Source organism: Nothoprocta perdicaria, unplaced genomic scaffold (assembly GCF_003342845.1).
Source record: "Nothoprocta perdicaria isolate Ctin4 unplaced genomic scaffold, notPer1 scaffold_207, whole genome shotgun sequence".
Lineage (NCBI taxonomy): Eukaryota > Metazoa > Chordata > Aves > Tinamiformes > Tinamidae > Nothoprocta > Nothoprocta perdicaria.
Genome location: NW_020455283.1, coordinates 200,819 through 228,296, shown reverse-complemented (window position 1 = coordinate 228,296; position 27,478 = coordinate 200,819). Strand labels below are relative to the sequence as shown.

The 27,478-nt window shown below is 41.9% G+C and overlaps 1 protein-coding gene across 4 annotated transcripts in view; it reads left to right on the top strand.

The window, feature by feature from the left end:
- Nucleotides 1–26,968, top strand: part of FBXL4 (F-box and leucine rich repeat protein 4) — a 48,409-nt gene extending 21,441 nt beyond the window's left edge. For 3 of the 4 annotated variants that reach the window (XM_026038320.1, XM_026038322.1, XM_026038319.1), the window contains 4 exons: nt 7,407–7,620; nt 20,279–20,350; nt 21,370–21,682; nt 24,736–25,146. In XM_026038320.1, the coding sequence (XP_025894105.1) occupies nt 7,407–7,620; nt 20,279–20,350; nt 21,370–21,682; nt 24,736–24,899 (763 nt within the window). In that variant the 3' untranslated portion in view covers nt 24,900–25,146. Of the gene's footprint in view, nt 1–7,406; nt 7,621–20,278; nt 20,351–21,369; nt 21,683–24,735; nt 25,147–25,546 lie in introns of those variants that run through there. The other variant, XM_026038321.1, reaches the window with a different exon arrangement.
- Nucleotides 26,969–27,478: the final 510 nt, after the last annotated feature.

Genomic DNA, 27,478 nt, shown 5'->3' with positions numbered 1-27,478 from the left:
TTGTCCTGTGTATAGAGGACTTGCCAATCGGGCTGTACTAGAATGGCTGCAGTAATAAACTGATTACAGTGCGAGCTTCTAACCTGCAGGCTCCAAGTAATCACTGGGATGCAATGTAAATGCAAATATTTCCATAAAAAGGATTTAAAACAGGTTGTGCTGTTGGGAAGCAAGGGGCTGCATGTGCATCTTCACATTGAGATGAAAATATGACTATGCTGTAGGTCATTAAAACTGCAAATTTATAGGGGTTCTTCCCTGTCCAATGGGCATATTCTCTGTGTGCTTAATGTGTTATTTGTTGCTGCTTTGCTCATTAGCATTAGTTAAACAGCTCCTATTGATGCATTTCAGTTAAAAACTGGGGCTTCAACTAGGAAATAACCAGCAGTGGCAACTGCGAGCTGAACCTGACAGATAAGAAAGAGATGCGTAATCTAATGTATCGTAAAAAGAAAGGAGTTGTCTTAAACTTCCTTCATTGCCTGAATGAAAAGGTTAAAAAGTACTCTGGGGAAGTAAATTAACTTGAGGGAATGCTCTGTTAGGATGAGAATGCTTCTGTTTTTTTCCCTCTTTTTCCTGACCTTTCAGTATTGTCTAAGAGCCCTCTGCTCTTTCACTTATTCTTTTTTAAAAACAAAAATAGATATGATGTAGTGGAATGAAATATAAAACTTTCTGTGAAGTTTGAATTTTTAGATAATTATGCTGAAAATGAATTTTAAATTCAAACTTGCATATGTAACTCTGAAATCGTTTAAGCCTTTGCTTTCTGATACTTAACTGTTAATGGTTTTTGAAGACTTGAAGTTTGCACATGTTCATTTGAATATTCACATTTTCATGTTTTCTGAACCTGTGGTACTGCTAAAAACCTTGTCTTTAAATAAATGGCAAAGTACAGAGGAACTCTGCAGTTCTTGATTTTCTGACTTATGGTTAGTTTAAAGCATCCCTATGGCTGATTATTATTTTTTGAACTTCATTAGTGTGTTGTTATCAGTTATTTGTGATCGGTACTTCTAAAAGAATTAATATTCATAGCTTGATTATTATTAATAAACAATAAACATGCTCAACTTGGATTTTTTCAGAATTCTCAGTTTTGAATGTAAATCTGACCCCTATAAGGGATCCTGTCCATCTCTTTGAAAATTTTCGTTTACCTTATGTGGAAGTGACTTTGAAATTCGTTCTGTAGAAGTGTCTTTATGTTTATAAAACCAGAAAAAAGGTAAAATTTCCAAACACAAATTTTCCTTCTTTTGATATTCTTCGTCAATGTGTTTGGCAAGTTTTTGGCCTCCAGAAGTGAAAATGTGTTCTTATTTGCTCTTTAAATATCTGTTAATGCAGATAGATGAGGCCAACTCTTTTCTCTCAAATGCATTTACATAACTTTCTCCAGGAAAATGACTTCCAGGTAAGAGATACTGTTCCACAGAAGGAGAAATCTGTCAATGTGTTGCTTTTAATGTTGCCAGCTATCATCTAGGTACTACTATTAAGTGGATATTAGAACATCTGGGACATGGAGTCCTGTAGTCCTGCGGGTCCTTTGGGACTTGCAGACATTTCTAATGTGGACTATTTTGAGTCTTAATAAGCCAAACAGTTTCTAAAGAATGGAGGTACTTTGTCTTTCTTAGAAATTGTGCTTTACTCTTAAAATTCTGCCGTTTACTTCTCAGAATATGAGTATTTCTGAAGAGGGTGGTCAGTTAGCAAGGCAGACTGCACTGCTGCTTTTATCAGAGATCTGTTGGGACTGGTTTATTAATGGAAGGTGGCCGGATCTTCAGATTGCGCGGGACCATTGTGGCAAAACAGGGTTTGGACGAGGCTGCCTGTATCCATAGGTAACTATAACACGGACATGCCACTACATTTGCCACTATAAAATCTTCTTTTGTTGCCTACTGCTTGAGTCTTTTTGATTCCATTTGAATTCTCCCCAGTCTCGCTAATAATTATGCATTCCAGTCATGGTTGAATTTCAGAGGAAGTGTCTAAAGCAGCGAGGCGTTCCTATAGAGCACCAACCAGTGCCTTTTATTTTGGGTTTAGCTGATGAAAAAACTTTCTTGCAACTTCAAACTGAGTTGAAACTAGTGTAATTTGCTTGTTCTGATACTTGTAGTTTATCAACTTCAAGTTAAGTTGCTGTGTAAAGAACCGTGGAGGGCTTATCAGCCCAGGGAAGTGCTGAGAATCCGGTCTGGGAGCTGTGAGAATTTAGTGGACTTGACAGTTTGAGAGGAGAGGGGAAAAAAGGGTCATTTTTAAATGAACATTGAAATAATTTCATAGACACAAGAAGTTGCTTCAGTATAAAACCAATAAAATACTCCAGGTGCGGCCTCCCCAGTGCTGAGTAGAGGGCCAGGATCCCCTCCCTTGACCTGCTGGCAACACTCCTCCTGATGCAGCCAGGATCCCATTGGCCTTCTTGGCCACGAGGGCACACTGCTCACTCATGGTTAACTTGGTGACAACCAGGACTCCCAGCTCCCTCTCTGTGACCAGCAGGTCCACCCCTAATCTGTCCTGGTGCCTGGGGTTATTCCTCCCCAGGTGCAGGACCCTGCACTTGTCCTTGTTGAACCCCATGAGGTTCCTCTCTGCCCAGCTCTCCAGCCTGTCCAGGTCCCTCTGGATGGCAGCACAGCCCTCTGGAGTGGCGGAGGGTATCATCTGGTATCCCAGATGATGACCCATACCAGATGATACCACCCAGCTTGGGATCATCTGCAAACTTGCTCAGGGTGCACTCAGTGCCCTCGTCCAAGTCGCTGATGAACAAATTGAACAGCACTGGGCCCAGTACTGACCCTGGGGGACACCACTGGCCACAGGCCTCCAAATGGACTCGCCCCCTTTTATCACCACCAAACTCAGTAGAGTTATTTTCAGTCTCACAGCTGTACTGCTTAGGTTCTGATCTCTAAGGATGCTTGTTTAAATGCTACTCTTTCTAGAATTTTATTTTGGAGAACGTACTTCAAAATGCTTTTATCTAGTTCCTGATGACATTAGCCTTAGAAGTTAACTTGTTATCAGCTTGTTTGTTACTCTGAAAGGTTCATATAGACATGATTTTAAGAAAGAAATGAAAGCATATATGTTCTTGGAAAAATATGCATTTAAATGGTAGATTAAAAAATAGAAATATGACTAAAGCAAATGCTGTATTATCATGAGAAGGTGGAATGCTTCAGGCATATGAACATCCTGAGGCAAAGCTGAAGGTGTTTTCACTTATTGATAACATCTACTCCTTTAGGCTAAAATGACTAATATAAAATTTTCATTTCAGCATATAATGAAAAAGAATTAACCTTTATAATTTAGATTGAACTGGAAGTATCCTGAAAAGTGAAAGACAAGCAAAGTGAGTATTTGAGTGGTCTCAAGCGTGTGGAATGAAAGGTGCCAGGGAATAAACAAAAGATTGCACAGAAGGCGTTACTCAAATGGAGCTGCTCTGTGGCCTTGGAGGTCTGCTGGATTTCTTCATGCAATGGGAATAACGGCGTGGGAGGATAGGAAAGTGAGGCCAGTTGATTGGAGGTGGGCAAAATACCGGGATTCTGGATAAAGACTGTGAAGTTGGAAGAGCTAAAGGATGCTGACAGCTAGAAAACGGAGTTGTCCATACAGATTTCTTTATATCACTGATGTTATTAAGCCTGTTTTAAACTTTTGCAGTAAACACCTGAGATAGTAGGTTCATGTTTTGTAGTATGAAAACTAATAGAATTTCACTTTCAGGTTAGTGATGCAGTGCTTACATTTGAAGCATGTAAGGGCATCACGCAATCATAGAATATTTCCTTAACAATTCTGTCATTGGAAGGTTTTTGTTGTTGTCAGAGGTGGGTTTTGACAATGTTTAACTTAGTGGACATTTTGAATGAAATCTATTGAGAGTTTGCTATAAATGAAGCCAGTAAAAGGGTCAGAGAAGTTAAGACATGCATCAAATGTTCAGTCACAGGAAGTATTAGTGTAGTAACTTGAAAAGGGTTCTCATTTTAAAGATAACTTCTGCCTCTTGATTTTAGTAAAACCTAGGGGTCCTGTAAATGAAGGGAAGATCAGATGATATATTTTTGCTTGTTTGTGCTGGAATTTCTTAATCTGTATTCAGAAAATGAGAAGATGAGATACTTGGTTAGTTTCCCTATTTGCAAGTAGTGTTGTCAGATTCATTGGCAAAGAAAGCCTAATACCTGATGGAGTTAGGAAATAACGTGGCAACGTTATTAGACAAGCAGCAGTTAGGCAAGCTTGGAGGAGGGGAAGATGATGGCTTTTTGACAATTCTAGATTGTGATCTAGAATTAGTCAAGTTTCCTTAGTTAAGGTAAGGAAAGTGGTGGAATTCTGTTAAAAGCTACTGAATCTGGTTCATTGTGTTCTGTGCTGCTTTAAGCAGATGTCTAAAAGTATTCCGAGAATATTTCAGAAGAGGTTCCATCCACCTAGTTTTGACATGGAAGATCCCTTCCTTTGTACCTTGATGTTTTTGCTTCAGATCTTTGTCTTGTGGGATGTGCTTGCAATACAGACAGTAACTATGAGACTGGGAAATACTAATTGACTAGTGATGACCCAGTGATCATGAGTGATTTGACTTCAGTATCAATAGGAGTTTGAGTGTCTGATCTGTTAATGGGTATACATGATTTCCAGAAGGACTAAATTATTTCCAAAAGCTGAGGAGAAAAAATGAACATCAGTTTGTGAGAGGACAGAAGTAAGCAGAAAGAGGAATGCTTTGGGGGATTCTTTTTTGTTTGTTTGTTTAAAATTACAGTACTATAGTGTAGAGTGAGAGTGAGCTCAGGTAAATGCCCGTTCTGGCACCTAGCAAAACGACCAGCCAGAAACATCAATGCTCAGCTCCTCTGAGATTGTATCAGAGATACAGAGATCAGGTCAATTGTATCTCATAGCAGAAATACAAAGGGATAAAGGGAAATCACTTAAAAATGCATATTATTAAAGAAGTAATAAAAGCAAAATCAGAGTGATGGAGGACTGTGCAAAAAGGAGAAACTATAAAAAGGAGTCAGATAGGCCTAGCTTTTGTGATTGTATGTTTTAAAATATCCCAAGTTAGAGCCAAGTGTCTGGTAGCATGGAGGCAACTCCATGTTTGCTCCAAAACCATGAGGACACCTATGCTACCCCGGCACATGGCTTTGGAAATCTCCATAGAAAGGAATTGGCAAAAACATCTCTTCTGAGAAGCCTCTAAAATGCAAGCAGCGGTGATGGATGTCTTGATGAATGGCAGAACTCTGCGCTTCTGCCTCATGGGCTCTGCCCTGTTGTGGCTGGTGGCTTCCTCACGCCACCAAGGGTGACTGCCCATTTCTTTGCTTTGAGCCTGTTTAATTCATGCTTGTACACTGCTATGTGAGCCTTATCCCACTTCCCTTTCTCCTTAATGTCTCCTAAATAACCTCTTCCAAAAAGGGAGAAAAGCTGTGAAGAATAAATGCAGTCCCCATTGCTGTTGCCAATTGCTCTGCCTGTATGTTTTGTGTAGTGAATTTGAATAAAAAGTTATAATGGTAATAACTCCTTAGATTGGTGAGCCTGGAGTTCTTCTCCAATCCAGGTGTTTAACCGAGTTTTTCTTTGATCTGATAGTACTAAACTTTGGTAGGCCTAGAATGAGAAAAGTGTTTATGTATGCCAATATTTATAATGGCCAAGCCCTGTTAAATTATATGGTAGTTAATCTAACTCCCATTATTGTAATGGAAGAGTTCATAAAATATTTATCCATTAGCAAATTAAACGCTAGAGGTATAATAAATGGCAACTCACATCGCGTTATGGAAAATATCACCACTCAAACAAGCCTGATAATAATTTGTTGATGAAATAAGCTGTATGAACATGAGGGTCAGTGTTGTTAAGGCACTCGTTAAATAGAGGAATTGGCTAACTGGTAGCTGTCAATGAGTCTGTATGTCTCTGCTAAGCTTTCCAGACGATTTATCTCCTGTGTTTCTTTGACAATATTGTATTAGTTTTAACATTCTAATCTTCAGATACCCAACATTAATTCTTCCCCAAATGCAGGACCCTGCACTTGTCCTTGTTGAACCTCATGAGGTTCTTCTTTGTCCAGCTCTCCAGCCTGTCCAGGTCCCTCTGGATGGCAGCACAGCCCTCCGGAGTGTCGGCCACTCCACCCAGCTCGGTATTGTCTGCAGACTTGCTCAGGGTGCCCTCAGTGCCCTCGTCCAGGTCACTGATGAACAAATTGAACAGCACTGGCCCCAGTACCGACCCCTGGGGACACCACTGGCCACAGGCCTCCAACTGGACTCGGCACCAAAATCAAGATTCCATCCTAAAATCTCCATGTCCCTCCCTTTATTAGTATAGGAGCCATATAACAGAAGTAAGACTTAGCATGGTGGGTACTGTGCAGGACAGAAGGAATAAAGCAAGGTGACAATGAATGGCAAGTAATGACATGGCAGAATAGTTAGGTTTGGAAGGGGCTTGTGAAGGGACATGTGAACATGCCCCTCTGCTCTGGCATGTGAGCGGGCTGCCCGAGACAGTGTCCAGTCCTGCTGTGAGTATCTGGGCGAGTCTGGCAAGCTTGCAGGGTTTTAGTAAGAGATTAGTTTAGGTGTAACAGAGCTTGAAGTTCAAACACTGGTTCTCTTACAGCTGTAAGAGATCTGTACAACTCTAACCTGTAAGTCATGTACAGACCATCTGAGTTTCTATGTATTTGTATTTTTGGAACTTAATTTAAGCTTCAAATAAAAAGCTTCTATAAAACAGTTTCTTTATAAATATTTGTTTTGTAAAACAGCTAGGAAGTATTGATTTGACTTTTTAGCAGAAGGAATTCAGTTTTTTTTCTGAAAGCTTTTAAAATCCTTTTTTTCTTTTTTTGAATATTTGTATAAAAAAAATGTTAACTTCACTTTTCCTCAAAGACACAAAAAGAGGGAATGTTGGTGGAAAGTTGCAGGTAGCTGTCAATGTGGCCTTGGGACCATTCTAAGAGTGTTGTCAAACATACTCTGGTGCATTTTGCTACACTGGTTCACAGTAAATGGCTAGAAAATGTTTTAACTTGCTAAACCTAAAGTGAAGCTTTCAAGGCTGATGTTAATTTAATTTGGTCTTTTCAAGATTTGTGAAGATTTGATTCACAATTCATTTTGTCAGAGTGGTTATGGTCTATTTATTTTGACCTAATCATATGTTCTGTTAGTCAAGGAGAGGACATAAGAGCTGTGCTTTGTAGCTCTTTCATTGCTGAAACTATTTCCTACGTCGCATGTGTGAAGTTTTGATAGTATTTGAAGATTCTCACTGTAAAGTAGATATATTTTTCACCTCAGTTTGCTTTTTTACAGGTTCTTGAAAGTTTGTGGCTCTGAGCTTGTGCGCCTTGAGTTGTCCTGTGGTCATTTCCTCAATGAGACGTGTTTGGAGGTCATTACTGAACTCTGTCCAAATCTTCAGGAGCTGAATCTTTCCTCATGCGATAAGATACCACCTCAGGCTTTCAACCACATAGCCAAAGTGGGCAGCCTTAAGCGTCTCATTCTTTACCGAACGAAAGTGGAGGTAGGAGCAACTTTTTAACCTTTGCAATAAGTATGTTTAATCTTGGTAAAACTGTAATTGTGACGATGCTACAGGCTTTTTTATTTTCAAAGTGGTTTGTGTATTCAGAAAAAGAAAAAGGAAGAAAATACTGCAAGTAGTGTGCAGGATTGAAGACTTTCCACCGACTATTTTAAGCTCTGTAGTGAAATCATAAATGTGAAAGCTTTTCTCTTTTAAAGTACACTCCAGACAGACTGTATTTGGTAATATAATTGGGAAATCATTATGTTTAGTAACTTACTGTTAATTATCAGCACTTTCTCTGGAACAACTTGCAGATTGCTGGATTCCTACTGTCATTGTATATTAGCAGTGTTTGAACCAAACTTCTTAGTATATTTTTCAAGAACAGTGTACAAATGACTTTGCAGAATTATTCAGCTACCTGGATACAGGTTAATGTTTTTTGCAGGATACTTCCTATCTAAGGTAAAATCTTGTACATATTACGTTCAGTAAGGCTGTTATTGTTTATTACACTTTGAGTGTTTTATCTTAGTTTACTTAGCTATTTGAATTGGAAACTGTCCTACTATTTTTCTCTATTTAACTTACTCTTGTATTACAGCCTTACTACTGTGCTTCCTGTGGAAGCTTACATACGATCTGGTCTTCTCCTGTTGCAAACGCTGCCAAAATAGGCAAATCCTGTTTCTACAATTCAGGTTCTAGGTTAAAAATGTGATGGTGGAAATCTTAGTGTAAGTTTGCTCTGTGTTTTGCTTCCCTGAGTTCTCATAAAAACACACAGAAAGGGGCACTTGCAACCCCTCTGTTGCTTCCATGGTCTCTTGGTGGATATCATCCATGGCCAGCATTCTAAGCCCTAATACCTTTGGGCACAGTTAAGCAGTAGTTTAACAGTAAAACCAGCTCTTCTCAGATAAAAACTCTTTATGAAGCTATTAAGAAAGCAAGAGGAAGATAGAGATTTTAAGCAAGTTACTTATGTTTATTACTTTTGCTGATGTTTTTGGTGTGAAAAACAAAGTTACAACACTGGATTGTGTGGGTTGTTAAGCTGTGGTGTAGTGGAAGAAGCAAAGCTGAAATAGTAGGTTGTGGTGTCTTCAAAATATCTGAGACCTGAAATTAGAGTAAACTTTTTGTTTATAAGCAGTTCACACCTAACACGGTACAGAGTTACAAAGTGATTTTGATATCCTTTTTTCAGTAAACTGTATAGGCTTTTGTGTTGAAGGGCTAGCAGTCTGTGAGATCTGATGTAAGGCAGCTGGGTGAAAGGGTTGTCTACCTGAATTTCCAACCCTTATTGTGGGATGTGCGGCAAGTTACCACCCCTCAACAGCTTGTGACTTTGTGGCAGTTGCTCCGTGCATCAAAATCTTGTGTAGGTACCTCAGGGTTTGTGTGTTTACCTCAGGGAAACCATGTGTGGAGCCCTGCTTTTGAAGCGCCCTTGGGTTGGCGCTGCGGAGCGGCTGCGCCGTGAGCTGGGTCGTCAGGATGTGTCCCAAGTAAATCTCTTATCCCGCTTCGCCTCGGCGCGGGCCCTGGAGCAGGGATAACTCACAAGGCTTTGTCAGATCTGAGAAGGATCACTGTACCAGGGACAAATTGTGTGGAGTTACCTGTTTCTGCTGTCGCTTGGCTATAATTTTATTGATTCTACTGGGTTAACTTTGAAAGATTGAGATGCTAAGTTTACAATTGTGCAGTGGTCAACAACTACTCTGAAAGTGGTTGCGTGTCACTTGTCAGAAATGGCTTTGAACGTGCTGAGGTAAGGTGCAGTGTGATATCTGCTGATTTAGAAGCCTTTAGGTTGTGAAGATAAACTTTGTCTTCCTTGTGTAAAGGTGTGTATCTCCTTGTAGCTGAAAAGACTTTTAATAATAAGATTTAGGGTCATGCTTTTTTTTTTACTCAAAAAGATAAACCTAAGGTATGTTTCTAACATAATTTAAAGTTCTAACATAAATTAAGGATAATTAACTTCTAGAAATTCCCCTAAGCAGATTTAATACTTGCTTGTTCTATTGAAGCCATTTACCAACCTGTCACAGCATATAAGTGAAAAAATAGAAGGGAAAGAGTAAAGATGAGAGTATAGCATAGGATTTGAGTTAGAGAATTGGAATTAAGTCACAGATTTATTAAAAAAAAAAAAAAAAAAAAAAGTCAGTCTCACCAGTAGCTTCCTTGAATAGGAATCTTCATTTTTATATACAAAATTAGTTGCCTGCCCTTCAGTGTTTCTTAACTTGGCCTGAGATCTTGGGCCTGAGATCAGGGCTACATGTGAAAAAGAGATGGCTCAGTCACCATCTGGAGGGGCTTAGATTTAAACTTTTCAAGGATTGAAACAGAGCAGCGTTCTTTTAATGAAAAACCCCTCATGTTGCTGCTTCATTCTTGGAGCTTCTGTGGAGCAAAGAGTGGTAATGTTTAATATATAGTTTGACGTTTCTTTTTCTGTCATTTCTAGGATGGAAAAGGAAGGGACCCTGTCACAGTAATAAGTTTGCTGTGATTTCTTACGACAGAAAAGGATATCCTACCAGTTTATCTGATGTTAATCTTCTTGATGAAATATTTGGGTACTTCTGGTATTACTGCAGATTTTCAGGAAATTGTCAAAATGTAAGGAGTGTGAAGATGGAGAGAAAGAGTAGATAACAGGTTGGCTAAAATGAGTTGTCCATAAGAAATCATAATTAGAGATAGTCACTGAAATTAAAGCATAGCATGATTAGATCAATCGAGGCAGAGAGTGTGCTTCTTGTGTTTGTAAATAGTATGAAGAATTTATTGTCATGGGCAATCAACTTAAGTTGAATTATTTAGTGGAAGTGAGGGGATTTCTTTTCAGTGGCAGAACAAAAGAAGCACTACAGGAAAAAAATAAAGAAGACTAGAAGTTCAAGGCATAGCTGACTCCTAAAAAGAGATCCTCTTTCTGCATATGTTATTTGTGACATAAGTTAAAAGTCATTTTTTTCCTACTCCAGTTATTGGTATCTGACAGCGCAGGGCCGTTAGCCCTTCTGAGCAAACAGTGCAGCTCATCAACTCCCTTGGTTGTGAGCCTGGCCCCTATTTAAGTAGCATAAGATACGGAGAAAGAGATTGTCTGTCCTTGTTATCGGTGTGTTGATGGAGTTGTTTGTTCTTCTCGCCTTATGTTTTATAAAGAATATCATTAATTTTTTATTAAAAGAAATGCTATTTTGATTAAATAAAAGCAAACTGCAAGGTACCTGCACAGGTGGAGGGTGTCCTTATTCAGGGAAGGGAAAGGAGGGAGAGAGGAGGTGAATGGGAGGAAAAAGGAAGAAGAAAAGGTTGCATTTCACACTGAAATTTTTGGGTGTTGGGCTGCCCTGGTTAAATGACTATTGTGCTGCTAATATGTACATTCTGAGAAAATACTCTGCGGAAAACTGATGATTGCTTTTAGTGAAAGCAGGAACTTTATTGCATAATATGTTGTCAGTTTTATTATCGGAGCCAGTTCCTGTGACAGTTACTTGGTATTTTAGCCATTTTAACCGCTTTGCGTTTCAAAGTATATTCCCACTGTCTCTGTAACCTAAACTCCAATTTCGAAGTAAATGTTTTCAGTGAAATGGCTAATTCTGGGATTCTGTCCCAGCTCTGGCACTGAAGGCCCCAAGTTAATATTCTGGGAGATGGCTGTACTATCTAGGAGAGTTAGTGATCCCAAGTCCTCATCCTGCTGGTACTTAATAACTTTCACAAGATCAGTTTTGAGCTCCTACAAAGTGAAGCTTCTGACACCTTAAAGTATCCTGACCTCCTCGTTACAGTAAGGAATGTGCAGTGAATTTCATTAACTTGTTCCAGGCCAAACAAGAAAAAAGATTGTCTAGCATCATTGTGCTCTTCCTCGCTAAATGCAGTTAATGTTTTCAGTGCCTTAAGTTCATTATTAAAAGTTTCATTCTTAAAGGCTGTAATAATCCATATGAGCTTGAAATATTTTTAATGTGCTTTGAGAAACTAATCCCAACATTTTTTTTAGTGTAATTTCCTCTACCTTGAGACCACCATTATACTTGATGGGGGAGGTTTATGCTGGTGGTTTTGGTATTTACTGTTACATGACCTCTCAATGTTTATTCATTGAAAGCATATGCACAGCATAATTTAAGCACTTTTTGGCATTGATACCTTTGAAGAGCACATTGAACAGTGGGTACTGTTATATGCTGCAATTGGCAATGCCTGTCTTTATGGCTTGGGTATGAAAGTTATCTCCATTTAATGCTTATCATGAAGATCTGTATGGAAATTGCGGCCAAAACTAAACACCCCAAATCCCCGGTTAAACTTGAAAAACTCGTCTCCCTATTGCTGATTGTAAATTTTAATGGAGGATTTCATATTTCATCTTGTATATTCTAAACTCTTTGTAATATGTGAAGGAAGAATTTTTAAAGTTTGTAATGCAAATACAATTGCAATACAGAATGAACCAAATTAAAATTTGCACCACGGTGATCCCAGAACTGCCTTTTTTTCCCCTTGCAACATTTAAAGTAAGGGTTATATTTAAAGCCATGTCACTGATGCCTCTAACAAAGAGCGAATTCTAAATTCAGGCAGCTGTAGGAGAGGATGTTGAAACCTGTAGTTACCGGGAGGAGACATGAGATTCTTGGAAATGAACGTAACAGCGCTTGTTTTCTTAAATAATGAAAAATAAAAGCATTAATATTGCCATTAAATTATTCCACACTGTTTCCAGACGCTTGTTATGTACTTGTTATGGGGCACGTTTTGCTTCTGAGAGCTATCTCAGGTTTTTCGCTTTGGACAAAACTTCATTGGCTTGTGCTCAAATCATGAAGACTGAGTTGCAGCAAGAAGTAAAAAACAGTGAAAACCTCTAACTAGAGAGCACTTGTCCCTGGAGACAAGTTGATCCGGTGGCAAATGAAGTGACCATTGGATGCAGGGACCCTCACTCACTCTGAGGATGCTCTCTGATCCCACGTTCTACAGAGCTGAATTCGGGCATTTGGGTCTCTAGCATGAGTGAAGAGCGTGGGGGAAGGATGAAAGTGCAAGAAAGACTTAGAGATATGAGGCCATAATCTGACCTAACGGAGTCGGATGACCAACATGCAGTAATGGAAGTGTGTGCAGCGGCTCCAACTGATGCTCCTGGAGGAGGACTGCGGAGGACCTGGCTCTCAGAGCTGCAGACTGCTCCAGCCTCGTTGGTGAGGCTGTTTGTACTGGAGGGGGATCACTCACTGCTCAGGGCACTAGATAATAAGAAAATCATAGCTAAAGAAAAAATATATAAGCAATTTTGTGGACTAAATGGCTGGAGGCCCCATGTGGACAGCTGTATCTGGAGATACATGGGCATCTTATTCCTCTTGGGCCTAAGGAAGTACCATATTAACAGGAGGTGGCTTCCTTTCCTGCTCTCTTCCTCCTTGCAAAATCAAAAATAAATTGCTCAGAGAACTGAATGGCTTAAATATAAAAACAGATTTTGCTGCTGTCGAGTTCTGATCTGGCGTACGATTCCCTGCCATTGGCAGCTTGTAGCATGGCTGATGAAGGGCAAGGCATGGAAGAATGAAAAGAGATGAAGCCAAAGGACGGTGAAGAAGCCAAACAGCAGCCCAGTCCTTTAGATCCTAGTGCAATTTACAGAAACAGAATGGGATGCCTTTAGTGTGTCACTGAATGCTCATTTACCAAGATTTGTTCTAGTATACTAAGGATAAGTGTTTATCATTAGAAAACAAAATTGCAGTAGTCTAAAAATGAAAACTGAAATGACGACTGTCCAAATATTCTTCTCTTTAAGCACTTAAGTCAATGAGATTATATAGCCAAGTATGAAAATTCTTTTAAATCTCTAAACCGCTCAAATTCTATCATGTTGGATTTTTAACATTGCTTCAGAGTACTGTAATATGAACAAGTGCATAACTTTGAAATGATCTGGATACTCTTTAAGTATCAGAATTTGTATGGCTTGGGGAAAAAAGGTAGAAACATAATTTCCTTGCTTGAGCATATTTAGATTTAAATCTTTTCCCTATGATTAATGCATCTTTTGTTTCTGTGTTATTAATGTGCTATAGAAGAATTTCCTCTTGAGAATTTTGTAGGTTGATTGTGTGTTGCTCTTAGATGCTGAGGTACAATATCTTGAAATTCATAACGTAGTTACTACCTTTTAAACGTGGATTTGCCCTGTTCTACCTTTCAAAATGGAAGGTTTGTTGAGGTCATTTGGTGCCTGCTATTCTAATACAATAATTTAAAAGTAATCAGATAAAAGGCCATAATTTTGAAGTCTTCCAGCATAGCTGGCAACGCTGGCCTTTGGCTCCTCGGTGTGAGGCTATTGCGTGGAGCCGCTTGTTCCGCCTGCGCTCAGAGCGCTGGGCCGCGCCGTGGGCCACGCTGGCCGCTGCGCCCGCGCGCGGGCCCTGTCGGCCTCTGCCCCGGCTCCCCGGGGCGCAGGGCTCCCCCGGGGCGCAGGGCTCCCCGGGGCGCAGGGCTCCCCGGGGCGCAGGGCTCGCAGGGCTCCCCGGGCGCAGGGCTCCCCTGGGGCGCAGGGCTCCCCTGGGGCGCAGGGCTCCCCGGGGCGCAGGGCTCGCAGGGCTCCCCGGGCGCAGGGCTCGCAGGGCTTCCCGGGCGCAGGGCTCCCCGGGGCGCAGGGCTCCCCCGGGGCGCAGGGCTCGCAGGGCTCCCCGGGCGCAGGGCTCCCCGGGGCGCAGGGCGCGCAGGGCTCCCCGGGGCGCAGGGCTCGCAGGGCTCCCCGGGGCGCAGGGCTCCCCGGGGCGCAGGGCTCCCCGGGGCGCCCTTTGCGGCTCGGCCAGCCCTGGCTTCCAGCCGTGCGTCGGTGCTGCTGCTGGGCGCTTCATGCCCTGCTGTGCTGTTCAGTCCCAACCACCATCATTATGCTGTCCTTCTCGCTGTCGCCTTTGATTAATTTGATCGACTCTGAGGATGGTGACAGTGATGGAAGCCTAACAGTCCAGGAGAGGCAGCAAGAACGCTCACATTAGAAGACGTCTGTAAGCTGCTCAGTCTTGTAGACGAAGCAGCTGAATTAGCACGTCAGTTTTTCTTGTAAGAATTCAGGGTGGGAGTATGGATACGGAGACTTAATGTACCCTGTTGAAATACCCAGAGATTCCGTATCGTAGATCTTGTTTTTTTTTTTTTTGAACTCTACTGCAATGCAACTTACTCCAGTTCATAATCCTGCTTGACTGATCCTTCACATCAGGTGTATGATTTATCTGTGTCCAACTGACATGGATTTTTTTAACCACCTGTCTGTATTCCCTCAGATAGATGAATTTTTATTGGGAAAACTGTTTTAACTACTCATTGAATCAGTACCATTGGCCTCTCGCAAAAGCATCGTTGCTGAATAGCAGGCTGTGGCTCTAGCCCAGTAAGCCAGACCTTTCTGGAGAGGAGACTTGAGCTGCTCATATGAAGTTGGGCATAAACCAGCGATCGTTCATCTGTCGGTCCAGGAAGCTGAGTCTTGATTCCAGCAGTCAGGGTGTTCTCTAAAAACTTCCAGACATGCTTTTGGTTCAGCTTGCTTGGCCTCAGTAAGTAATCTGTGTGAACAGGGAGTAAATGATACCATTTCTCTTGATTTGCCAAGAGCTTGTTCATTTTTTTTTTCTTTAAGCAAATAATTGTTTCATTCCTTTCCACTTCCCCATTTAGTTGGTAATCAGCTTTCTGCACCAACAAGGAGTTCTCCAGTACGTGTGCACACTCAGCAGGATGATCCTTGGGTTTAGTTGTGTTTACTTGACAAGTCTTGGCATGAGTGTTTGGATTTCTCAACTGATGGAGACATCCTGCTCCGAGGGACTGACTATGGATGTGATTGAGCAGAGCCACCCCCTGCCACCTCCTTAGCCTGTGTTTGTCCAGCTCCCGTTCCCAGTCCCTTGTACCACGTTCATGGTACAATGAATTCATGTTGTACCACATTCCAACAGTCATGTAAGGGATGGAGCACTGGCTGTGTGAGGTGGTGATTTACCCACGTGCAGGGTTTCAGGAAGACTTTTACTACCTGGCTGCTCAAGTCCCTAATGGTCTCCCTCTTTGTCTCATTAAAAGTCCTTTGTTTATTGTGGGACAGCAGCTGGTATTATAAATGTATGTTATCTAGCATAACTGGCTGCTATAGTCCTAAAGGCTGTAATTCTAACCTGAAAGCAAATATTTTAAGCAATATTTTAATGGAGACAGATTAGGAGAGCAAAATGAAAATGTTAACTAGAAACGTGGGTAAATCTTGTGATAGAACCTGTTATTAAATATTACAACCTCATCATTTTCATATGTAGCTCCCAGCCAAAACTCCCAAAGATGCTTTTTTTGTTGTTGTTGTTTTGAGGAGGGAGAAGTAACTGCAACAGAGGAGAGAAGAAATTGTGAACTTTAGGAATAGTCATATTAGTTCTTTGATATCACAGGAAAAAAAGCACAATATTGTTGTTGTGGTGAGCTTGCAAATGTAGGTGTGTTATCTGATACCTGCCTGCACATAGTGTTGCATAACTGTTTCTCTGTAAATAGAGACAGCAGAGTTTTGGGGGGATGGGATAGGGAGGACTAGAGATGAGATCATCATTTGGAAATGCATGGTAAAAATGTGATTTTGGTTATTCTTACATATAATGCTGTTTTGACGGGGTGGAGGGATTAAAAGTTTTTTTCTAGTCTAACTTAAATGTTTTGATGGGAGAAAAAAATCGCAGCTCATTCACATTTTTTGGACAACTGCATCGTAATCTGGAGAAAAGGAACTGTGTGATAATATACATAGTAAGCAACCCTAATTTAAAGAGGAAAAAAAAGGCAATTTTTGGTCAGACAGGTGTAAACACTCTTTCTTTTGCCAACACCTAGTTCACTGAGAAGTTAGAATAAATAATTACAGGAAGAGAAGTTTTCTGGAAGATTTAGGCTCTCCCAACCTTTTGGAAAAGCCATGTAAGAATTCCCAACCTATATCAGACCCTGTTCTGAGAAAGCAGTGGGAAAACGGTCTGTTTTAAAGCATTTTTTAAGTTTTCTCTATTAAAAGGAAGTTTATATATTAAGGATGACATGGCTTTTTTTTTAATCTCAATCCTGTAATATTATTTTAAGTTCATTAACTTCTTAGAGGTGTGTTGCAGTGCACTAGTCTGTGCACTGTTTTTATAGTACAGTTGTAGCCATCTTTTGTAATTTTTTTAACTTTGTCTTTTAAATCTCAGGATAATTTGCAATGCAGCTTGGATGTGGATACTGTCGAATACTGTCAGTGTGCATCTTTCACAGGGGAACCTGATTTGCCACAGGCAGGAGGGTTTCCTGTTTGACAGGATATTGAGCTCAGACTCCCTTGGATGCTTTGCTTGTCATATGGATATCGGAAATGTTGCACAACACTTCCTGGATCATAAATGTGAAAAATTCTGGGGAAAAAAAGAAAGCCTCAGTTCTGCCTTGCACTGAGTTTAACAGTTTTGATGTATTTGGTTTCTGTAGTGCTGGGTCATCTTGTCAAAGCAGGGCATTTTTGCAACCCAAAGGTTAAAAGCTGGCAGGTTTCGCATGGATCTGTGATCTTTGCAAAGACAAACTGGCTGCAGGTCAGCACGTAGTAGCTGGTCCGTTGGAGCTTGCACCTCCTTGCTGAAGGTTGTCAACCTTTTCTGCCCTCGTCCGTAGTAGAAAATGAGGCTTTTTTGAGGGGCCAGAACTGTCCCCTGTCTCATTTGGGGTCATTATTGGAAAGGATTTGGGGTTAATTCTCCTTTCTGCTTTGTCCAAAGCAGGACAAGAATCAAGAATTCTTCATATGACTTCGAGAAGAGATTTGGACTGTGGAGGCCGTGTTGTGTGTTACTCTATTTAAAAACTTCTTGCTGTTGGTGTGGCATTGATATTGCTCAAGAAATCTGCAGCCTCTGCATGCGTTTTCAGCGACCCCGAAGAATGAAGGGTTGTGTGGGTGGTCACTGGCTTGGTATGTCCACCAGCAGGGACAGCGAAATGGGCTCCCTGCAGGTCAAAGTCAAGAACTTAGGTGGCCTCTTCCCTTTCCTACAAAGCTCAGTAATTTCCGAAGTTTGTGTCTGGAGTTACAGCCCCAAGGTCAGGGGTTTGCCTTGTGTTTCTCCAAGCTTTGCTTAAATAGGAATTTTACTACTCATATTGAAGTCAAGTCAGAGATGAATTGAACAGACATATGGCTTGAGAGAGACAGGTTGTTATGATGTTATGGTAGGTGCAGTGCATATGGGTGCTATGAGTTGCCATCCTCTCCTGCTATTTTGATCTTTGCCACCTGGACTCTGAATCATGAAACCTGCTGAAATAAGTTTATTATTATTATTTTTCTTCCTTCTTGGAAGGAAACATCTACCTCAGTTAAAGAAGGGGAGACGCTGCTTCTGAGCAGATCTGATTACTTGTGTGTGGACATTCCTACCATGGAAGAGAAGTCAGTGCATGCAGTGTAGTTAATGTTGAATAAGTACCTGTTGCTCCTGGGCTTGGCTTGGGGTGTTGCAGGATGGTATAGCAGTATGGCCAGGCGCCCTTCTCGTTATCTGGGTTCCTTGTGCTGGTTCTCCTCTTGGTTGTTTTTAAAAGAGCATTCTTTTATAAAGAATGCTATGGGGTTTAAGGGTGGCCAAAACACGTGGAAAAGGTTGAAGTTAGAGGGGACTGAGAAGGGCATCCTGGCCAGTAGACAGTAGCAGTGCTGCTGCTTGCGATCCTCTCCGGCCGGTGTCTAAACCCTGCCCTGAAAACCATTTCTGGGAGCCTCGGAGGGTGCTCCCGAGTGGCCTTCCTGAGGAGACACCCGAGCAGCTGCAGAGTCCTCCTCAGAGTTGAGACTGCTTTCCCTTCTGTCCTTTAAGCTCTGATATGTAAGGTGGCTTGAAAAGGGTCTGGGCCATTTTACTTTTAATGTGAGCACCTGAGTGGATTCTAAAGCTTTCACTGAATGAAGTGTGTTCCATTTTATGGGGTTCCTCGCTTATTCAGGTTTAATGCTCAAAATGAAGTGTTAGCTTACTAAGTTCTTCAGTTAAAGCTTATCATATAGGTGAATATACTCACGCATTTACTAGATTTAAAGCACTCCTTAGTATTATCTCTTTAGTAATGACTTCTTAATGCTTTTTCTCTAAAAACATAAATGGAGCCAAGCAAGCAAGCAGTGGCTTTTTAAGACCCATGTAAAGATATACGTGAGGAAGGCTTATTGATTCCCTCTGCTCTTAGGCTGCCTTTGGGAAATCAAATCTCAGAAAGCAAAGCTGGAAGTTGGACTTAGGTATAAGTTTAAGCGCTGGGTATTTCTGATTGCTCTCTGGGCACATCTGTATCAGATGGCTAAAAAGGAGCCCACGGGTGCTCTGCACCACGTCCCGGGCGCGCGACCGCGAGGCTCCCGGTGCGAGGGGTCAGGCAGTGCTGCACACTGCTCTGATTGCATGTCCTGACAAAGGGCATTAGACTGTAACAAGCTGGGAAATGAGGGGGAAGGGTTTGCTGTAAGCTTTGTAAAACAAGGAGACAAATGGCTAAAATTTTCCTGAATTACACATGTGCAGAGCTGTTGCTGACTAACATTCCTTTAGGGCTTCCTCTGATTAGCAGTACGTTGCTTTATCCCTTGTATACAGCTTTTGTTTCTTTTTCCTGAGAGATAACGGTTGTATATCTTGCAGACATCCACAGATTTTACTGTTCATGTTTGGTGGAACTCCAGTTTTCAGGCTCATACAGATTTTGAAATCCTAAGTTGTAGACATTTTGAGGATAATGCACAGTTATTTGTAATCTGAATCGCAGGTGGCTAAGTTCTTCCTTTTGCAACAGGTGTATTTCAAAATATAAACAAAATGCGACTACGGGGGAGGCAGCAGGTCTCTTCTAAGTCTTAGAAACACTTTAAAAAAAAAAAAAGGTGAAACTTCCCTTGTCATACAAAACCAGAACAGAATAGCCATATACTTCGTGCTTTGTATGGTGTCTTTGATGTTCCGGTGTAATTGCCGTACTTTCCGAAAGGAATGGCCACGTTCACCGGCGCCAGCGCGGCTGCCGGGACTGCGGTGTGTGCGTTTCCCCCTGCCTGCAGGCCGTGGGGACGGTGGGCAGTGGCTGCCAGCCCCCCCGCCGGCGTGGAGCCTCCCCGATGCTGCCCGGCTCCGTTGACCCTTCTGTGGGGCTGCCGCTGAGCGGGAGACCTCGGGGCATCTGCTGCTCTCCTGCTTGCCACCAGCCCTGCGTGGCTTTGGGGTGGCCTGGCTTCTCGTCGTGCCTTTCCTTGCAGCTTTGCTAGGGAGATGAATCCGCAGCCCGTGGGTCTGTCGGCGCCTTCACGGCCATGAAAAGCCATGTTCAGAGCAGCGTAAAGGATTGTAATGATTCCTGTGACACTGAGGCAATCAATGGTTGGAGCACTTGGGGATTCGTTAAGTAGCATTTTTTTCCTGTGTCTAGCTGGATTCTGAGCTGTATTGCAGGAAAAGTGGTGCCAACTTTAAGGTCTAATTGGCCTTCTTTGTTTTTGCTCCATATTTCCTTGTGATGTGTTCCCCTGTGGCAGCAAACAGCACTGCTCAGTATCCTGAATTTCTGTTCGGAACTTCAGCACCTCAGCCTGGGGAGCTGCGTCATGGTGAGTACTTAGACCACCCTGTGTATGTGTGTGTGTGTGTGGGGGGGTGTGGATAGACACACTCTTGCTTTAGAGCTCAGGCTGGGGCTAGGTTGCACAAAGGCCTGTTAGCTCTTAGACTGACACTGCATCAGAAAGTAGACTGATTTTGTGTAGATGTGGTCTTGTTGCCTGCTAATTTAGCCTGGGCTAAAATTTAACTTGTGGGTTTTACATTGTCCTTGATCTCCAGCCTCTTCCTAAAATTTGAGGCTTTCTTTGTGCATGTATTGCCTTTTCTTTCTAAAACTGCTCATCAGGACTTACTTTTATTCAAGCCGAATCATCATTCCTAGAATTCTAGGAAATTCCTAGAATTTCCTAACTGTAGGGCGGCCGATTCCCTACACCTAACAGTTGAGGAAATGCCAAAGCAGAAGTGGCCCAGGCCTCCCTGCTTCTCCTCAGGGACAGAGGAGGGGAGCAGTGTGACTTAATCTTTCTGACAGTCCTACTCTTCCTATATTTTTCTGATAGTGGATTTCATTCCCTGCTGCCTATTTAACACCACCTTGGTTCAACCCCTTTGGCTTGCCCAAGGGGAGCAGCAATGCTTGTAGAAGGAGCTGTAGCAACAGGTTGCCCTAGAACAGAAATATGTGCCACCTTTAATGCCCATGTGCTTATGGTTGAAGTGCCTCTTGCCATAAAATAGTCATCTTTTGAAAGAAACCTAACTGTTGAGGAAAAGGTGTTTTGGAGAGAGAATTGAAAGGTTTTTTTCCTGTATTTCTACTTAGCCTTTTATTAAATGATATGAAAGCACCTGTGTTCAATGTTGATTGAAAATATATTTCAGTTTTGTCTTTTGTAAAAATAGACCTCGTTGTAATCTATAAGGCAAAATTCTTTGAGCTGCTTGGAAACGACAAATGCTTCAGACAGATCTGTAGGTGTGTTAGCAAGCGTGTTCTTATGACACCTCTGTGCGTCTGGATAAAAAGATGGTATACGTGACAAAGTGTTTGTTTTCCTTGCAGATTGAAGACTATGATCTCATAGCAAGCATGATGGGAGCAAAATGCAAAAAGCTTCGCAGCCTGGATCTGTGGAGATGTAAGAACATAACTGAAAACGGAATAGCAGAGCTGGCCTCGGGCTGCCAGCTTTTGGAAGAACTCGATCTTGGCTGGTGCCCTACGTTGCAGAGCAGTACAGGCTGTTTCACCAACCTGGCACGCAGGCTGCCCAACTTGCAGAAGCTCTTCCTGACAGCCAACAGGTCTGTGTGCGACTCCGACATCGAAGAGCTCGCTGCCAACTGCACTCGCCTCCGGCAGCTGGACATACTGGGTGAGAGCACGCAGGGCTGCTGGGCGGTTTCTTGCTCTGCGGGAAAAGCCTTCCTGGTAAAAGGGAGCCCAGGAAGTAAAACTGCCTTCCTGACTTTTTTTTTTTTTTTTTTTTTTTTTTAAATAAATCTTTATTTAAAATGTGGCTCGGCATGGGAAAAAGGAACATGGGGAAATGCAGTTCACCACTGTGAAAATAAATAAATCCCATGGATTTATTTCAACATATAATTTGACAGTGCGGTATTAATGGCATAAACTGAGAATTGAGTACGATTTTTTTTTCTAGTAATTTTATCTTTGTAATCACTGATATTTTTTTGACTCAAGTACGTTTTGCTAACCTTTGGCTGTCAGATGATACAATGTCTTCTCCTTGTTTCTACTTTCATTGATTGTTGCCTTTTTGTGTGGAATGTGACAAAGTATAGTGCAAATCTTATGCAATTTCTGCTTTTGCATAATGCAGATAGGTGGTAGAATGGTATTAAATTCCTTTGTCTTTTTTACCAGGACGTGAATTGTCTCATGAAAGGGAAAGAGAGAGGGGAGGGGAAAAAAAAAAAAAAAAAAAAAAAAAAAAAAAAGCTTACATGGACTTTCCCTTAGAGTGGGAGGAATGTGAGGAGAAGCAAGGGGTGCGCTGGCGGGGGGCAGACCTTAAATTCTAATCCTCTGCCCTCTAGTTACTAATATTTTATATTAACAAAATCTTGGAGTGTAAGGACTTAGGGAAACATAGCTTAGCTCAATGTTGTTTGTGTTCTTTCTGTAATGAAAGATGGGTTTATTCCTCTTAAAGGTAATGTACAATTACAGGTAAACACTGATGCAGAAGAAGTTTCTGTGCACTTTTGTGAGCTATTTTACTGGCTTATTTCAAAGAGGAAGATCTTGTAAAAAAAGAACGATGTACTGCACAATTTTAATATTTAATAATTTTAATGAAAACACTACATTTAGGTTGAGAGAGACACTGCAAAGAACTGAGAATCCTCAACTTAAATAATTTTCTAAGTGTGTTTAAGGCTATCGCATTTCTCATTATAAAAGCTTTACCATTTGGCTTCAGATTGTCATTCCAATATAGCTTAGTACATAGCCTTCTACCATGAGGAATGGCTTGACTCATCTGTGAATAGGAATGTCACCTTCTGACCAGCATTGGGATGGACGAGCAGATGAAAACTGACTCCACCTGGTACAAATTGTTCAGACTTCATGTTTGTGTCTGCAGGTGGTCGTGTGCTTTGCTTGTCTTTAGGGCAGTCTGTTTTGTAGCTACTTTGAGGGCACGTCTGCCTACTGAGACATGACAAGTTTTCAAAAGGCGTAGTGACCAAGGTGTTTGGAAAACATGGATGTTCTCTTGATCCCCCACTTCCATGCATTTCTGTTACAGCGGCCTTGGGTCTGCCTACAAATTGACCTTTCACTGTGCCAGAGGGGCTGTGCAATGAATGGCTGGGTTGTGTCCAGCCCACAGTAGTCTCTGGTGCTGTTGCTTTTCTGCCAGCACTGCCGGCTTCCAGGCACACACTTCCCAGCAGGTTTGGATTCAGTTTAACACCTTGCTGGCACTTCTGCGGACAAACAGTACCAGAATCCCTTACTGGTTGAGACTGGAAGGGACCTCCAGAGATGATGTTGTCCAACCCCCCTGCACACACAGGGTCACCTAGAGCACGGGGCACAGGGCTGCGTCCAAGCAGGTTTTAAAGGTCACAAAGCTGCTTCTGCCACGTGGATACCGGTGGGGGCTGCGTAAGCAGTGGGGTTAGGGAAGCCCAACAGGCTCTTGAAAGGCGAGATCCCAAGAGAAACTTCTAGTTTAGTTTATTTCAGAATATTTCAGAATATTTAAGGTTGGAAGGGACCTCTACAGATCATCTAGTCCAACCTTCCTGCTCAAGCAGGCACACTTAGAGCATGTGGCACAGGGTGGCATCCAGGCGGGTTTTGAAGACCTCCAGAGAAGGAGACTCCACAACCTCCCTGGGCAGCCTGTTCCACTGCTCTGTCACCCTAACAGTAAAGAAGTTCCTCCTCACCTGGAGACGGAACTTCCTGTGCTCCAGCTTGTGGCCATTACCCCTCGTCCTATCGCTGGCCACCAGTGAGAACAGCCTGTCCCCTTCCTCCCTGCATTCTCCCTTCCTGAACTTATACATATTAATCATATCCCCTCTGAGCCGCCTCTTCTCCAGAGAAAACAGGCCCAGCTCGCTCAGCCTCTCTTCATACGAGAGATGTTCCATTCCCTTAATCATCCTGGTTGCCCTTCTCTGGACCCTCTCCAGAAGCTCCACGTCCCTCCTATACTGGGGTGCCCAGAACTGCACACAGTACTCCAGGTGCGGCCTCACCAGAGCTGAGCAGAGGGGCAGAATCACCTCCCTTGACCTGCTGGCAACGCTCCTCCTGATGCAGGCCAGGATGCCATTGGCCTTCTTGGCCACGAGGGCACACTGCTCACTCATGGTTAACTTAGTGTCAACCAGGACTCCCAGGTCCCTCTCCGTGGAGGTGCTTTCCAGCAGGTCCACCCCTAATCTGTACTGATGCCTGGGGTTATTCCTCCCCAGGTGCAGGACCCTGCACTTGTCCTTATTGAACCTCATGAGGTTCCTCTCTGCCCAACTCTCCAGCCTGTCCAGGTCCCTCTGGATGGCAGCACAGCCCTCCGGAGTGTCGGCCACTCCACCCAGCTTGGTGTCATCCGCAAACTTGCTCAGGGTGCATTCCGTGCCCTCGTCCAGGTCATTGATAAACAAGTTGAACAGCACTGGGCCCAGTACTGACCCCTGGGGGACACCACTGGCCACAGGCCTCCAGCTGGACTCGGCCCCATTTATCACCACCCTCTGAGCTCTAACTGATCTAACTGAAATAACTGAAAGAAATATAGAGGCTCTACTAGCAGATATATATGTATATTTATCTCACAATGCACTATTAGCAACTTTGAGAGGGGGGAAAAAAAAAGAGTAACAAAGTAAGTATTTTCATCAACTTTACAAGTTATTTTCTTTCTCTCTCTCTCTTTTTAAACAGGCACAAGGATGGTAAGCCCTGCGTCTTTAAGAAAATTGCTGGAGTCCTGTAAAGATCTTTCTTTACTCGACGTGTCTTTCTGTTCACAGATTGATAATAGGGTTGTCCTAGAACTGAACGCCAACTTTCCTAATGTGTTCATAAAAAAGAGTTTCACCCAGTGACTCCCTACATATGCTGCAAAGGAATTCGTTTGACAGAGTTGTTTCTTGTGATTTTGTGCTGACTTGTTTCTTTAAAGAAGAACATAAATCTCCCATGAGATAGTGGAAAGTATTAATTATCTGCACAAAATGGGTAAAAATGTATTTAAATATATTATGCATTTCCTAAAGAGTTGATATTGTACCTACTAAATGTTTCACTCCTTGTTAATTGGTGACATTGCATGTCTTTGCATAGTAGCCATATGTGTGACTTTAATGAGGGGAAAATTAAAAATGTATTTTTACATGCCCCCTTGAGTATTCTAGACAATAAACTATCCAGATAAAATCAGAAGTTAAATATTTAGAAGTTAAAAAAAAAAGTTGATTGCTTCCCTTTATTTATATATGTGTGCCTATGCGCGCACACACACACACACATATATATATATGTGCATACACACACACATTTATACACTGTAGCATTTTAATTTTGTCTGCAGTGTAAGACCTTATTACTGGCCTCTAATGAACTCTTTGGAAAAACAAAACAAAACCCAATGTAAGGTAGTATAAGAATGGAGTGAAAAGGCATTTTTTTTCTTCATTTTGTTGGCAGTGACTTGCATCTGATATGTTTTTCTCCCTTCCTCCACCTGAAATAGATGTAGTGATGTTTTACAGTCCAGCCTAAGCGACCCAACAGATAAATGCAAGAACCTTCCACCTGAACTTATAGCAGAAACGAGAGAGAGAGAATTGCCAGCTGCCTCTTGGTATTGGATATAAAGTGTGAGCCAGGTACTTAGTGTCCTAAATGATAATTTGTAGAGAACTCCAAAACCATTTTCTTTTCAAATTTCTCCTGTGGTCAAGACTGTGTTGATGTGTGATACGTCTGCTTATCATGCAAATGAAAATCAATACCTAGGATAATGCTTTAGCAACTGTATATATGATTCCTCTTTTATAGGAATCCAACATGGTGCCAAGTGTAAAAGCAAACATTTTTGTTCAGCAAAATAGCAATGAAAATAGTGCTTGTGAAACAAGGGCAATATGATGTGGTAACTTATTAGTTTATGGTACTTGTTTTGTGTTCTTTCCAAGAGAGGTGACAGCTCCAAGTACTATTGGACTGTCTCTCTCCTTAACACTGTTTAGCCTTTGGAGAAGGAAGGCTGTGTTGATGGATGAATTCCAGAGCTTTCTTCCTACTCCTCTTGCGATTCCTCAGATGAAGTTTTCTTTTTGTTTTGTTTTCTTTTGATTACTGCTGCAAAAGCGTGTTGCTCTTCACAGCTTGAGTTTGTCACTGTACATTTTTATCCACTGTTGGTGAACGTGGACCATAAAACACAGCCTGTCGTTTGGAAGCTGCCGTAAAGGCAGAGACACCGGAGCCCCCACGGATTCCTGGTGACCCGCTGGAAGAACAGGCAAAACGTTCCGTGTGGCCGAAGCACCGTGTGACGCTGCAAAGGGCACTTCAGCGTATGCAGTAATCCCTGCTCGCTGCAAAGGAGAGCCTCGAGCCGCTGAGGATTTGGCAGCCTCGGAGACTCTTGAATGAACGCGCCGATACTTTATAAACCATGTCGTGGGACAGCGACAGAACACATCTGACTTTATATAAGACCTTTTTTCTGATTTTTCTTTTTTTAATTTACCTAATCTTCTGAGAATTTCAGATCCAAAGAAGGGCATGTACCTGTCTTCCCCTTGCCCCCTTCTCTCCACAGAGATGGCACTACGGGATTTCTAGCTAGGTTGCACTATTCCATTTTTTTCTTCCCTAGAAACCTGGAGATTCCTAGAAAACTTTAAACTTAGATTTTTTTTTTTTTTTTATTCTTCCTCACTGACAGATGTCAGCTTTGGTGTGATTCTGTGCGAGACCTCATTCCTTTCAGTCAGGTTTGGGTTGGTTTATGTTTCTGGGAACTTAATTTTTAATATTATTTTATCTCAAGTAATGTTGTTCATAGTAATTGAGGATTAGACATTATTGTCCTAGCTGTAGAAGAACATAGGTTCAGAAAATGAGAGTTTACAAATACCAGGACTTTAAAATAAATGTGTTTTGTTGTTGTAAAATTTCACTTCTCAGGGTGCATCTGTATTTTTATCTTTTTTTTTCTGGAAGCTGCTTTTTGTCTTTTTCACACCAAGTAGTGGGGGATGTGGATGAAGTGATACCCAATGTGCCTTCAAACTGGTAAAGTAGGTTTTATCGTTAACTTCTACAAATAGTTTACTTCTACAGCGTCAGTGACTTGTATTAAAAAAAAAAAAGCCTATTTACAGTCATGTCTGTAAAGGATATCATTCTGTATTTCTATTAAGTAGTATAAAGGAGATTTAAGTTGACTTTTTGGTTCTTATTTTGTACCTTCTGTTTGAAATTCTGTTTGTCGGGAGTTTGGCGTTGTAACCTGAAAGGTCGTTACATTTTAGGATTAATTGAAAACTGCTTTTTTGGGTCTAAGACTTAGCTATTGCTAATGTCATTATTTCAAATAGCTGAAAAATATTTGGAGGAAGAGACACCTTTGTCTGTAGTTCCATACTTTAGTCTTCGATCAGGGCGTGAAAAG